General features: G+C 36.8%; 1 protein-coding gene across 9 annotated transcripts in view; it reads right to left on the bottom strand.

The window, feature by feature from the left end:
- The window catches only part of LOC110034572 (MAG2-interacting protein 2), a 70,020-nt gene that overhangs the window by 28,758 nt on the left and 26,381 nt on the right, over positions 1–14,881 (bottom strand). For all 9 annotated transcript variants that reach the window (XM_020738825.1, XM_020738845.1, XM_020738849.1 and 6 more), the window contains one exon: positions 6,102–6,461. In XM_020738825.1, coding sequence (XP_020594484.1) covers positions 6,102–6,461 — 360 coding nt within the window. The remainder of the gene's footprint in view (positions 1–6,101; positions 6,462–14,881) is intronic.

Raw genomic sequence — 14,881 nt, 5'->3', positions numbered from 1 at the left:
TCACCCTCAAGTCTTGTGTTTATCCCTTGGGGTAGATACAGGATTTGAGATTGAGTGCTCTTTCGTTTAAACTATGGAAAATATGAGGTCAGTTTGATTTCATATTTTTCTAAAATTATATATATATACGTAAATTAAAAAGTCCTTCCGAAGCGGGCGACGAGATTTCGATTCCGGCGACCGACAGCTTCTTACGGGCGACCCCCAAACTTTTAAAAAAAACTCTCTTTTCCCCCTTTTAAGCGCCGACATAACCTTCACCCATCATTCACAGGCAGAGCAACCAGTCTCCTTGTTGTGCTCATCTTCTCTACAGGTGTAAAAATCTCGTCATAGTCAAAGTCATATGTTTAACTGTACTCTTTCGCCACCAATCGTATCTTGAAACGTTTCACTTTCCCTTTTGGATTTTGTTTTAATGTGAAAATATATTTGCACCCAACTGTTCTTTTCCCTGCTGGTAATGGTACTATCTCTCACGTATCATTCTTATCAAGAGCACCAAGTTCCTCCAGCATGGCAGCCTTCCACTTTGGATTTTCTGCCAACACTCAGGTATAGAGACAGTGTATAAAAATGCAATAAATGCTCTGTATACAGATGACATATTAGAGTATGAGACAAACTGAGCAATATCATGTGAGAAACCAAACCAATCAGGAGAATAAATGATAAGGAGAACGACCCGCATTGTTGTGAAAGGTCATTTTATAGCCATCGGAGTGGGAGGAGAAGGGAAAGAAATCATATCACTTGGGTCATTAGATTCTGAAATGTAAAATGTAGGATTCTCAGGAGTCCGGGTAGACCGAGACAAGGGTCTTGACAGCACGAGTGGCATGGCAGATATTGTTCCCTAATTCTAGCTCCTCCTCCTTATATACACTCTCAGCTCCTTTTGAGCTTGAATCCCTCCACCTTCAGGTTCATTTTCCTCAATTATCGGCTCTTCCTTAGTTGATCCTTCCCACACAATGGGATGAGGCATCGTTCCCACATGCACCAATCTCTGCCATCACTACTCTCCCCCTCGCGCCTCATACCTTCAATATCTGATGAGTCACCAAAAGATGAGGTCACCTTCAAGGTGTAGTAAGGTTCGAACTCTCTAAAAAACACATACATGCTCATAAACACTCTGTTCTCTATCGGACTCTAACAAACATATCCCTTCTTGGTAGCAAAATAAACCATGAAAACACACTTCATAGCTCTAAGATCTAGTTTCCCTACTAATGGTTTGTTGTCTTTCACAAAACATACAAAGCCAAAAACCTTCAATAGGAGGTCTCTCTATTATCTCCCTCCAACATTTGAGAATAAGACTTCCAATCCAACACTCTCAAGGGCATTCTCTTGATTAATTAAGCCGATGTCAAAATTCTTTGGCCCTACAAGTGCTTTGGGACATTCACCATGGTCATCATGTTTCGAGATACCTCTAGAAGGTGCCTATTCTTCCTTTATATTATTTTATTTTGTGTCGGTGTGTACGAACATGTGGCTTGATGTTGTATCATTGGGCTGACTAATATTCCCCAAGCGCCTTGTTGGTATACTCTGTCTCATTATCAGACCTCGATACTTTCATGACTGCACCGTATTGAGTCTGAATCATCCTGCGAAAGTTTAAAGCAAGCAAGCACATCACTTTTGTTTATCATCAAATATAACCAAGTAACACGAGAAAAGCAATTAATAAAAATCGCAAATTATATGTAATCATTCATAGAAGTTGTAGAACAAGATCTCATACATCTGAGTGCACCAAATCAAAAACATAAGTACTCCTTTTACCAGAACTAATAAAAGAGCTTTTGATATGTTTACCAAACTCACAAGCATTACACACAAGTTTTTGTTTATTTGTCTTTTCATACAATGATGGATATAAACGATTCAATAGACTAAACGAAGAGTGTCCAATGCGTATGTGATTTAGCAATAAAGCATCCTTTACACTCCTCTCAGATCCTCCTACCCAAGCATTCTCAACCATGGATGTCAAGATTGAGTTTATCCCCTCTCTATACAAATACCAAAGTCTACTATATCACGTATCAGTCCCAAGTCTTCGGCCAGTCCCCTTCTTTTGAAAGATCGCCTTTGAAATATTAAATGAAACAACACATTTTAGTTGGAGTATAATGACACTAATGGATAAAAGATTCACTGGAAATGAATGAGCAAGAAAAATATTAGACAAAATCATATAATAGGTACACCTCACTATACCCTTACCAAAAACATGAAGTGGTATATCATCAGCGGTTTGAATGTTATCTGGAACTCTTAGGTGAGTATAAGAAGAGAACTCATAGCAGAACCTGTCATATATTGAGATGCACCAGAATTTACTATCCACTCTGTTGATTTTGTGGTGAAAATAGAGACAAAAGCATGTATATCACGAGTATATTTCGCTGAATGAGCATAACTAGCAGTGTTACCCTTGGATGACGATAAGATGGATGTATCCTCAATCAAATTATTTGTCGCTCTCTGCTTCCTCTTCATCATCTCCAGTAACTTGTGATCCTCATCATTAAAAACTACCATTGTCTTTCTCTCGCTCTTTGCTACCATCAAATTGGTCTGGTAGCCTCCTCTTCCACCCTTTGGGCCCACGATTACGATCACGGCCTCTAGACTGTTCAGATCCACCCGTCTCTCTCTCCTTGGTTGGCTTTGGACAAACCATGTTCAAGTGTCTCACTTCTCCACAGTTGTAGCACCTACAGGTCTCCCCTACGCACCTGTCACACCTGAGCTCGATGTAGCCAAAGCTAATCATGTGCCTGGAAGTCCACTCGGCTCAGAGTATAGCCTCATGTGACTCTCCTCTAGTATCATGAATATAATTATTCTTCAACCTTCTTTGGTCTATCACGTATGTAAAACCAAATTTCTCTCCTTCACTACTACTACTTTCGTTTAGAAGCAACAACAGGGTCACGACATACATAGATCTTTAAAACCCCCTTGTGGTTTCACCGCAAAAACGTCAATCGGGCTTCTCTTTTCACGCAAGCACTATTCACGCCTCTATTGTCCGTGAACATCTTTCGCTCCTCCAAGCCTCACATTGTGTTTTTCTCTACAATCAACACCAAAGCCCTTTACTTTGTCTGCATCTCTTCCCTGTGTCGCACAAGTCTAATCCTGCTTCACTAGCCTCGGTCTTGACTAGCAAGGAAGGCAGTGATTGAATCCCAAAGCACAAAGACCTTCGAAATTCAGCCGTAGGCCACGCCTAACCAACCACGTGGTTAGGAGTCCCAAATCTCACAAATCAACTTGAACTCTTCACGGGTGAATACAAAACCTTCACACCTTTTCACTACTATTTTCCGCTGCCCAAGAATAAAGCACAACACACAAGTAATTTCCTTTTTCCAAGGTCAAAGGACTCAGTATTTTCCTCACCTTGAGGATAAGTATCACTCCATCACAACATAATAAGAATGAAAAAAAAATACAAAGATTATCACTCACAAATAATTACACTTTTTCGCAGATAATTTCTAATCAAGTTAAAGTGATAGATAGATAATGCTTTTGGGTAATTGAATAAAAATAACATTTTTAAGATATGATGACTTGATATGTAGAGAATTTTAGGGATTGTTTAGCATATGCGTTTAAAGTTTGAACCAAAATTTGAAAGTTAAACTTTGAATTTTAAATTTAAAAAGCAGAATTTTGAGGACATTTATTTGGAAAATTCAAATTCAAATTTGAAGAATGGAATTAAATTATGAATTCTGAATTCGCATAGATATTTTTAAAAAGGAAATTAAAAGTTTGTTGGGATTTAGAGGTTTTTCTATTCTTATTTTTATACGAAAGTGGGGAATTTGATGTGATGGAACTGCATTAAAATTGTGCTTTATCCTCAATTCAAAGCAATATCAGTTGAACCTCGTACTTAAGCTATAGTTTAATCATATATAAAGAGATGGGGATAAAACAATAAGGAGATATTAGTAAAGTACGATGTTGATGTAATAACACAAAAAATAATAATAATAATAATAATAAATAAATAGGAGTCGGTGGTTAAAAGAGATGCACCTTCTCGTAAGGGACTTATTTCATGTTGTTTGATGCTCCCCCTTATTCGAATAAAAAAATCAAAGAAATCAAGAGAGGGAAAGATTGTTCGTGCCCTAGCCAGGGAAGCAGAAGAAGTAGAAGGAAGAAGGTTCGTGCGGTTTTCCTCGTCGTGCGATACTTACTCGAGCGACGACGAAGAGGAAGGAAGGAGGATCGACTTCATGTGCAGCTACCGTTCTCGCGTGCGGTGGAAGACTAGGTTGACTGAGAAGAAGAAAATGTGTGCGAGCGGCTCTGGATCGAACCGAGAGCCGAAAATCGTGCCCTGCTGTGAAGTTTAGCATGTGAGTCGCGGACAAAGGAGCAGAGGTAGGCAAGTCGAAGCCCCTGCGTTCCTCGAATGCGAGAAGAAGAGGGAAGAGAAATGTGGATGTTGCTCTGTGTCAAAGGAGAGAGGGAAGAAAAATGGTAAAAGTGCGTCTTCAGTGCAAATTGAGGGTACCTTCAGGTATACATTTTAGATCTTCAGTGCAAATTGAGGGTACCTTCAGGTATACAATTTAGAGTACATTCGGGTACATTTTTTAGGGTATCTTCGGACACCATTTTTTTATAATACCTCTGAGCATAGCGATAATCCTGTTATTATTTTTAAAAATATTAAAAATGATAAATATTTAAAATAAAAAGGAAGAGATAAATTTAAAATTTTAATGAAATGAACGGCATTTTCTTTTCATCATTCATGCATAGCATAGCAAAAGAAATTAATGCATAGTAGATTATAATTGCTCACTAAGTCATACTTACGGTTGCAATTAATATTTTATTTTAGGAGAAGGAAATTATTAAGTTGATATGTGTCTGGTGGGAAAGACTTGATTTACAAAAGTATTACAGTTGATAGGTACTAGCATGATGTTTGTAATTTCTTTTTGTACTATTTCTTTTAGATAAACATATATGATTATGTTGATTAAGATTTTACTTGCAGATTTTCTATTAATGTTGGATGACCTTATTATACTTGTGGATTATTAACAGCTCTTTTATATATATTGAAAGTTTTAAAAATGTGGATAATTAGTTAGATTTTAATACTGTTTGACCGCAGTACCCGCCTTAGTTAATTCTAAGTATCGGGTCGGGTCGTGACAGTTGATGCATGTTTGGGTAGCCAACTATGTTTACTTTATTGGAGGGATGAGGAGGGAATCAACAAAGATTATATTATAAACTCAACCCAGAAAGATAGTTTCACGTCATTCCAAGGGAACCAAGGAGCAAGACATCTTGGGGACAATCTAGGAAGTTTATAGTTAAAGGTGTAGTCTGTCACTGAAACAACAAAATTTAGGGCAAAAACAGCAGCAAAACATTGACTAGGAGGTGGAAATTTCAAGAAAAAGTAAGAACAAAATAAATAATCAAAACAAAGTACAATAAAACAATGAAAAAACAACACATACGTCATTCTAGTCCTGCTATGATACTAAATTTACAAAGCGAAGCAGATGATTTTAAGTAAAGAGGATGGATGGCATAAATATAGTATAGAGGGAAGAAGATTAGAAACAAGAAACGGGCCATCTCAAAAAGCTCTCTAACACTTTTAGAGGATGAACGAGAGCATAACATAACTTGCCAAAAATCTCTAAAGGGTAACAACAATAATTTATTTCATTAAGCCATAAAAGAGAGATACAAGAGCTAGTTTTAGGAATAGCATGACCAAAGCAATGTCATAACAGCACTTAAGCTTCTAAAAGAAAAAACCAAGTTTAATTCAAAGAAAGAGAGACATCTAAAAGTAATGATTAACCATCAGTCTACTATCTAATGGGACATTGACAGTAATAATGAACAGCTCGATAGTATCCATAAGGGAATGAGTGGTACAGTTTCTGATTAAGAGAAGTCAGAAAGTGTGGCATTTTGCAATGAAGAAATTTCACTCCATGCACTGCGAGGCGACTAGCTAAATAAGATTTTCATTTAAGAATTTACATTAATAGAGCCAGTAAATAACAGTGAAGAGTACTGACCTCGGAACAAGAAAGACTGGATGCAGAAAAGAAATATTCCCTTGCTACTTGAACAACTAGAATTTCAGCCTTCTCGGTTGCTAATGAGATAGCAACTGTTCCTTTGAGATAATTCCTCGCAAGACTAAATTTACCAGCTTTCAAAAGGCCTCTGCAAAATTCAATTAGCATGTACTCTGTATCTAGAAAAGAAAATGCCTTTTCCTTGAAACATTGTATATCCTGCCACATGTTGGCCCATTCACTATCTGATCTACCAGGTTGCCTCCGTCCAAATTTTGACAAAATGAGACGAAGAAGCTGCTTTACATTCTTCTCCTCTGATTCAGCACTGAGGAAAAAGCTGATTGGTTTTGCCACCTAAAAAAGAAATGAATTTCATTATTTTGAATAACCACGTTATGTAATCAAGAAATGTTAATGGTGAAATATAGCATAGTCAGATCAAAACCTTAATCATTTAATTTGACTGAAAAAAATGAACATCTAGGAAAACATAAAACTTGGTAGCGCATCAAAACAAGTAGACCCACACCCATTGACAGATAAAAACCAAATAAATGTGAAATATTTTTAACATAAAAACATCCATGCATAGCAAGTCGCAACAGACAACATCACTAACAATATGCATGAATAATAATTCAAGAATACTCGAGAAATGTACTAAAGGGGAAGCAACAAAGCTAGTACCAAGCAGATGAACCAGCTTATTTGGATTGGACAAGGAACTTCGCCATTAAAAACAAAATAACCAAGTTTAGGACTAGCATAAATAGCAAAACTCGTTCAACTGGCATCTTTCTTTTTTCAAATTTGTCTATTTATACCAACTGCTAACTTCAGCTTGTCTAAGGTCAACTATATAGCTTTGGGCTACTAACATGTTATGCATATTAGAAGTCCCAAGCTTATAAAGGATATAAGCTTGTGTTTCCATTAAAGAATCCATGCAAGGCTTGGACAAAATGCATATTAGAAGTCCAAAGCTTGTACAGGAAAGGCTTGTGTTTCTATTAAAGAAACCATGCCAAGCTGGGACAGAAGTTTCCAGCTTCTCCATCTTGGTTGGACTAAAGATTAAAGCACATAAAACTCCAAGCTTAACTTGCCATTTATTTGTATTTAACTGTGAGATTAAGTTTGCAATACGTATATGAAACAGCAGTCATAATATTGTGGTTCAAAGACTTAAAATTAATAACTTGCAACATTCAGAAAGAATCATGACAAAGTCTTCAGAATGTTCACAATTGTTTAATTATGTTTTAAAATATTTAACATCTCATAAGGAAGTTTAAAGGTTAACTAAAGATCACAAGAATATTGTTGTGAAAAACGACGACAATAAAGAGAAAAATGGCACACAGAAAACCAAAAAAGAAAACCCCCAGAGCGACACACAGATTTACACGGTTCGGCAAATTTGCCTACATCCACGGAGCTGCTGAAGAATTTATTTCTTCGAAGAAATACACCGTCAAGCGTCTCGACGTTTACAAGAAAATCTCTATTTTCTTCTCTCCCTTCCTCTCTCTCTCTCCCCCTCTTTCTCTCTTAGAGGACTTAACTTGGGTGTAGTAAGTGAGCGGTAGGTGGGCAGAGTAAGTGAGCGGTAGGTGGGAAAGCTAATTAAATTACGGTGGATTAGGTCTCCACATTACCCAACAATTATCTCACTTAGAGACTGAAACACAGACTGCATCACCAACTGGCTGCATCATCTACTAGTTGTACCGATCTTTTCCTCAAACATAATATATTCTACCTCTGCAAATCAAATTCTCTGTCTTCATGTCAGAAGATCAGGTTGCAGCTTCTCGCGAGTACCGCCCTCAGTTGACATATCTCCAGCAACGTAGTCTTGTACCACCAAGCTCTTTCATAGGTTACTGTTGTATCTGCTTACAACTCTCACTGCATGAGCAAAATCCTGTCCCTACTGAAAGCCCTTTTCAACAAGTTCAGTTTTGTACCTCTTACTGCCACCAAGCGCAGTCATCACCTGGTACACTCACTTGTTGTGCAATGTTTTCTTCTTTGGTGGAAGTTCTGCCAGCTCCCAAGTCTGATTCTCTGGCAGGGAATCTATCTCCTCCTTTTTTGTCAGCTCCCAATTGCTCGAATTTTCATCTTGCAAGATTTCTATATAATTTTATGGTTCTCCACCATTTACAAGATCTGATTTTTCTGCCTTTGGCGCTCTGCCGCTTTTCAGGAAACTGATTTTCTTCTACTTCCCCATAATGCACCTCTGAATCATGTGTCCACGTCTGAGTAAACTTATAGTCATATATAGTGTGTCAGTTTTCTTACCCCGAAGCAGTATTAATGCTCCTTTGGTAACCTTCCAGTACTATCTGAAAACACTGTCGAATGACAATCCTCATTGAGCTGCTGAACAGATATGAGATTTTTTTTAAACTCAAGAACGTGTATGACCTTTTGCAAAGTCCATTTGCTCTTGATAGGAAGTGCAATATCAATGTCTCTCATCTCCACCACGTCCAGAGCTTTTCCATCAGCCAGATATATCTTCACAAAGTTACCTGCAAAATAATATCGCATTAACTCCCGGTGGAAAGATGTACGGAAAGAAACTCCTGAATCAAGTATTCAGCCATCAACAGAACTGTGTCAGCAATAGCTCATCTTGTATCTCTTCAGTTACAACATTCGTGCTATCATTCTCCTTTTTAGGATTCCTGCAGTTCTTTTATATGTGGTCAGTCTTGCCACAATTCCAGCAGGTTGTCCGCTGACCAGACTTTGATTTTGATCTTCCGCTGTTTGAGTTCCTGTCTTGTGCTCTCCCTCTGGAATCAACAATCAGTACCGAACTCGAACCCGAGGTGTAGCCAGAATCTTTCCTACGCACCTCCTCGACAAAAATCAAATCACAAATATCATCATATTTCAGTTTAGATCTTCCTGCAGAACTGCTAACTGTCATCCTCATGACTTCACAGCTATTTGGCAATGAAACCAGCAATATCAGCGCACGTATATCATCATCAAAATCAATTTCAACAAAAGACAATTGATTTGTGATATTATTGAAATCATTCAAGTGTAGAGCAACAGACACATCTTCCGTCATCTTCAAGTTAAATAACTTTTTATCAAATACACATTGATATTCATCGATGGCTTTTCATACATATCTGATAAAGCCGTCATGAGATATTCAGTAGTCCTCTCTTTGATGACGTTGTGGGCAACCGATCTCGACAGGGTTATCTCGACAGTCGACAGGGTTAATCGTATAACCCCAGAACCTGTCGATCCAACAGATTCCATTTCGCCTCGTCCATCTTTTATGGTCGTTTTCCCAGTAACGGAAGATGAAGATTCTTTCCATAGAAGTAGTTTTCTATCTGCATCCTCCAGTAAACAAAATATGTACCATTGAACTTCTCGATCCCCGTTGTCATCACTTCATCTCCGTCTGGCATCAACTCATCGTTCTTTCTTGGATCCGAACCAAATCTCTTATACCAGTTGTTGTGAAAAACGACAACAATAAAGCGAAAAATGAAACGAGAAAATTGCACATAGAAAACACCAGAGCGACACAGATTTACGTGGTTTGACAAATTTGCCTACGTCCACAGAACTGCAGAGAAATTTATTTCTTCGAGTAATTACACCGTTCAGCGTCTCGACGTTTACAAGAAAATCTCTATTTTTTTATTTCCCTTCCTCTCTCCCTCTTTCTCTTTTAAAGGACTTGGCTCGGCTTTTGGCTTGGCCCTTGGCTTGGCTTATGACAAGCCATAAAAGGCTATTTATAGAAACAAGGAGAGCGGTATGTGGGAGGTAGGTGAGCGGTAGGTGGGTGTAGTAGGTGAGTGGTAGGTGGGAAGGTAGATGAGCGGTATGTGAGATTCTTAATTAGGAAGCTAATTAAATTGCGGTGGACTATGTCTCCACATTACCCAACAAATACGTATTAATGGATAAATCAAAGCCCTTTTTTGTTTGCTATTCTTTAGCATAATAATACCGACTTTAAATAAAAACATAATAGGTCAAAGCCAAAAAGCATTCGCAGAAATAATATTTCAAGAAGAGGCTGGCGTTGGGCCATAAATGATGGTCAGCAGCTCAACCGACAAATTTTGTTCTTGGGCCAAAAAGCAACACACAAAACAAAGATCCAAACTGTAGACTCGCCTGCAGAGGCCTAGGCCAAAATATGAAATCTTAGCGAAATCGGCAAAATAAATGAATTAACAATGATAGAACTACATTTTAAAGGATATAATTGTGTTGTTTTGAATAGCTATGTGACCATACTTTATACAAACAAATTTACTTTTTTAGGGTTTATTGTTAGACATACAAAGCTCAAAAGCTTTTGGTAATGATCAAGGCATCTTGGTTAGTTTTGAACTCTAAAAATATATAAAGTTTGAAACATAGCCTAGACAACGGTCATCTACTATCAAAAAACTTAAAAGCATATGCCAAGCTCAATTTCCCTGTTTAAGGTCAGACCAGGGCTTTATTTAATTTTTTTTCGAAGCAGGTGCATTTTGCATTACTTCAAAATTAAAAGCTACAAAAAAAAGTATACAAAAACTATGTCCTTTGGGCATCAAAAGTGTAGGCCCTATCCTGTTCAGGTAAATCAAAAAAATTCCCCTAAAATAAGTTTCGAATAAAGCAAAAAACTATCTCCTGCTTAGCACAAAAATGAACAAACTTATTACAAGAGTGAGCAACAAAAATAAACAAGACCTATTGAAAATCTAAAAGAAAAGAAATGTCCAGAGTATCGGTTGGGCGCCGATTCCAGGTATTTGCTTCAAGCTAGTCCTTAAGAACTCGATCACATTGTTGTTATTTTCGATAATAATGCCCTGCAACTCCAACATCCAAGGCTCAAGCCGATCTTTGAATGCAAGGACTACCTCAATCTCAACATGTGCAGTGTCCCAATTCTCTCAATGCCTTCATGTTGTCTTTAAATAGCAGCCCATATCGTCTCGAATCACTATGCCAAGGCCGTCGGCACATGACCTACCAGAGTTTTATGGTGTGAGAAGGGACGCATTTATTAGATAGTGCATAAAATTAGTGCTATTTCAATTAAAGTCATAAATCTGTTCAAAATAAGTTAGTATTCTAGTGTGGCCTACCACAGCAAAGCACAACACGCCCATTAATTAGATGCAACTTGAGCTTGTGTATGGGGTGGGGAGGAATGGAGAGGAGTGACTTAAATATAACTTAGCATTTACAACATGCAAAGAAGCTTTCCATTTTACAGAGGGAGAGATAAAAAAAGGAGAATGTGTGAATCATCTCTTAATTTTCTCTTCCACTCTAACAACATGTCAGTTTCATGTGCAAGGAAAAGGGAAGATGTACACGGAGAAGTGTAAAGGTGTGAAAAAAGTGGGGTTGGCATAGCACTTGCATACCAATTTTTTTTTACCTCGTATTGCTAATTAAGAAAAATTAGCAATGAAAAAGCTACAAAAGCTATTAAAACCTTCTAAACGAGCAACCCTAGTATCATTAAAACCTTCTCTAGAATCCACAGATTTAAAAGAGGAGTTTTACTTGAATAGAACATGGGTCCCTACTTTGAACCATTCTTTATGTAAGCCTATGCTTTTAAAAACCTCGACTTCGATTCCTAAAATACAATATCCTTCCATAAATTTTATTCCATGTAAAGGTCAATTGACAATCTAGTTAAAAAAAAAATATGCATATTTTCCTCTAGTACTCTCTTTCATTATATAAAACACCACTCCTAGTGATGTTGATGATCTAGCAATCTCCCACCTCTGAAAATCCCACAAATCCTTTCATCGCTAAAGTCCCGTTATAACACCCAAAAATTTGAGAAACCAGGTAAAATTTTAACAATTTTAAAATGTACCCCAAATTTTGTATTATTTGAAATTCGGCCGAATTAATTTTATAAAATTCTACACATCGAATCGATCAATTTGATATATAACACTATGCATGAATTTTTAACAAATGAGGAGATATAAGAGTTTGAAATTATAAGTTTAATAAAGTTAATTAAACTTTAATTATATCATTAATCTTGCATATTAGCAATTCACCACCGACTCTTTCGCACCTTTCACAGGATGCACGACATGATTAGATCAAACAGCTGTGAATAAGCGGAGGAATGAGATGAACTGTTGCAATCCCTTCCCTCTCCCTCATTCGATTTTCGCGCACCTGAAGCTCCAGGAAAAGGCTCCTATAATAGAGTCGCAAACAAAGGAGCCGTGTGACCTGCTGAGTGTCGTGGGGGGCTATTCACGGATCTAGGAGGAAATCAAAGGGTAGGAAACCCTCTTTCACACTAATTGTGATATTCATTTTCTTAAGCTTTCATTTTGATGTATGCCACAAATCGGTGCACTTTTTCGTTTCCAGTAGTTGTAGTGGAGACGAACTTGTGTCGAAGCGACAAAATTGATTTGTGGGCTTTTGAATGGGCTTTTAGCATGAATCAGCAAAGTAAAGAGAGGATTAAGGGAATAGAAAGAAGAATAGGCAGGATCGAAGAATAGTTGGTTATGCCGAAAAGTTCATTTGAGATAATAATGGATTAAAAAAAATATGTTTATAATTATATCACAAGATGAGCTGAGAATTCATGAAATCCTAATTTGTTTAAGAATTTCATGTTGTTGACACGAGGTGGCAAACTCGAGGCGAGCTTAGAAAACTAATCGTGGGATTGATACGTCAATCGAAGTGAAATAATCTTGTGTTAACTTAAGAAAGATAATTCTCCGTAAATTATTATAAAATTCCAAGTTTGATATTGTTACATTTAGAATTTCTTGCATATTAAGGATGAATACTTGCAATGACTGCATAAATGAAAATTGATTCTCTCACGATACATATGATTTTACTATACTATGAATTAGATGAATATACTTATGAAATTATTAATTACAAGCATTCATTTGTTATGTTTCATTCATATGATATATGAAATACCTAAGATGAATACTTTATTACAGAAATTATGCTTTAAGAAACGTCACAAGTAATGTTATAGATAAAGTATTACATGAAAAATTGCAAGGATGATAAGGAACAATGGGATTCCCAACATCTAACATTTAGATGGTGATGAAGCTCTGAGAACTGTTGGGATCAGATGGTGATGGGATCAGACGATAACGGAATGTAGAGAACAGTTAGTACCAAGAGGGCTATTAATAATTGTTATGTTAGGGGTTCCAACACTTATCAATATCTAATATAACATTCGGGTTGGGAGATAACTCAATGCTATGACCTGACACGATATGAAAATATTTGAGGTTTATACAATTACAAGTGGCATTGTTATGCTTAGATTGATAATTCTTATGAATATGTTTATGACTACACATGAATAAATGACATACATATTTTATATAGCAGTCATAATTTTCGAACATATATGTTTTTCTTTTAAATGTTCTATACGATTCTAGCATGTTGTGACTTGTGTGTTGACATTTATAGTTACATACGTGCATGCGCATATTTTTTCATGTATAAAATCTTATTTTGGTCTTGATTATTTTGCTGAGCTCATTGTTGTTAACTCTATGTTGTAGTCTTTTAGAAAAGGGTAAATAGCACTAGAACGAGTAGCCAAATATGACTTGTACAACTTTTATATTTTATAGTTTTGAGAGCTTGTACAGTTTTATGTGTACGTATTTTATTTATGTTGGATTAATAATTTTGTATGTGTGATATGATTTCCACGCTTCCAAGTATAAGCATGTGAATGAAATATGAAATGAAATATAGCATGTATGTTTTGCAAGGATTAAGTTAAACTAGTTCATCTTCCATTGGGTCTTGATTATGCAAGTCAAAAAGGGTATTGTTGAGAATTTAATTTGACTGAATCGTCTGTCTCTGTCCCACCACGACAAACCCTTAAAGGGGGCAAGTTGGGGTGTGACACTCGTTCCCTTCTCTCTAACTACCGCTACCTCTATTACTCTTCTTGCCCAATAGTGGAGTAAACCAGTAAACCTCAACAATGATAAAGACATTCCTTGGAAATCTTTAAATCTCCTCTCTAAGCAGTCCAATTTTGACAATGACAGGGCTATGGAACGTCAACTTTTACAATCAATCATTATAATTAATAAAGAATGCATTCATAATCTTGAAAAGAAAAGTGGAAATAGCACAAGGCCGACTACAAAATTGAGGGCGATAAAGTCATCAAAGTTGCAAACCAAGTTTTATGATCGTATAGTGAGAGAAAAGAGCAAACATTGCGTAAATATTAATAGTTATCCCTTATTTTCCCTTAGAGTTGGTGCTTTGAACCACTAGAAGGTGTGAAGTCAACTAAAAGAGGTATTTTTAGAGTCAAAATGGATTAATGACAAAAGCCAATTAAGATTCCTGAGTGGTTACCAAAATTGAGAAAAATAATAGACGCAGGTGTCGGCGCTTAAAAGGGAAAAAGTTAATGTTTGAGGGTCGCCGTAAGAAGCTGTCGGTCGCCGGAATTGAAATCTCGTCGCCCGCTTCGGAAGGACTTTTTAATTTACGTATATATATATAATTTTAGAAAAATATGAAATCAAACTGACCTCATATTTTCCACAGTTTAATTGAAAGAGCACTCAACCTCAAACCTTGTATCTATCCCGAGGGATAAACACAAGATTTGAGGGTGAGGCTCGATCAAATAAACTAAGAAAGATATGACATCCGTTTGGTCTGCGAAACCGTTTTATTTGCCGACAAGTTCCCCTATTTAATACAAA

Source organism: Phalaenopsis equestris, unplaced genomic scaffold (assembly GCF_001263595.1).
Source record: "Phalaenopsis equestris unplaced genomic scaffold, ASM126359v1 Scaffold000002, whole genome shotgun sequence".
Lineage (NCBI taxonomy): Eukaryota > Viridiplantae > Streptophyta > Magnoliopsida > Asparagales > Orchidaceae > Phalaenopsis > Phalaenopsis equestris.
Note: the sequence above shows the minus strand (reverse complement) of the source record. Positions and strands in the feature narration are given on the sequence as shown.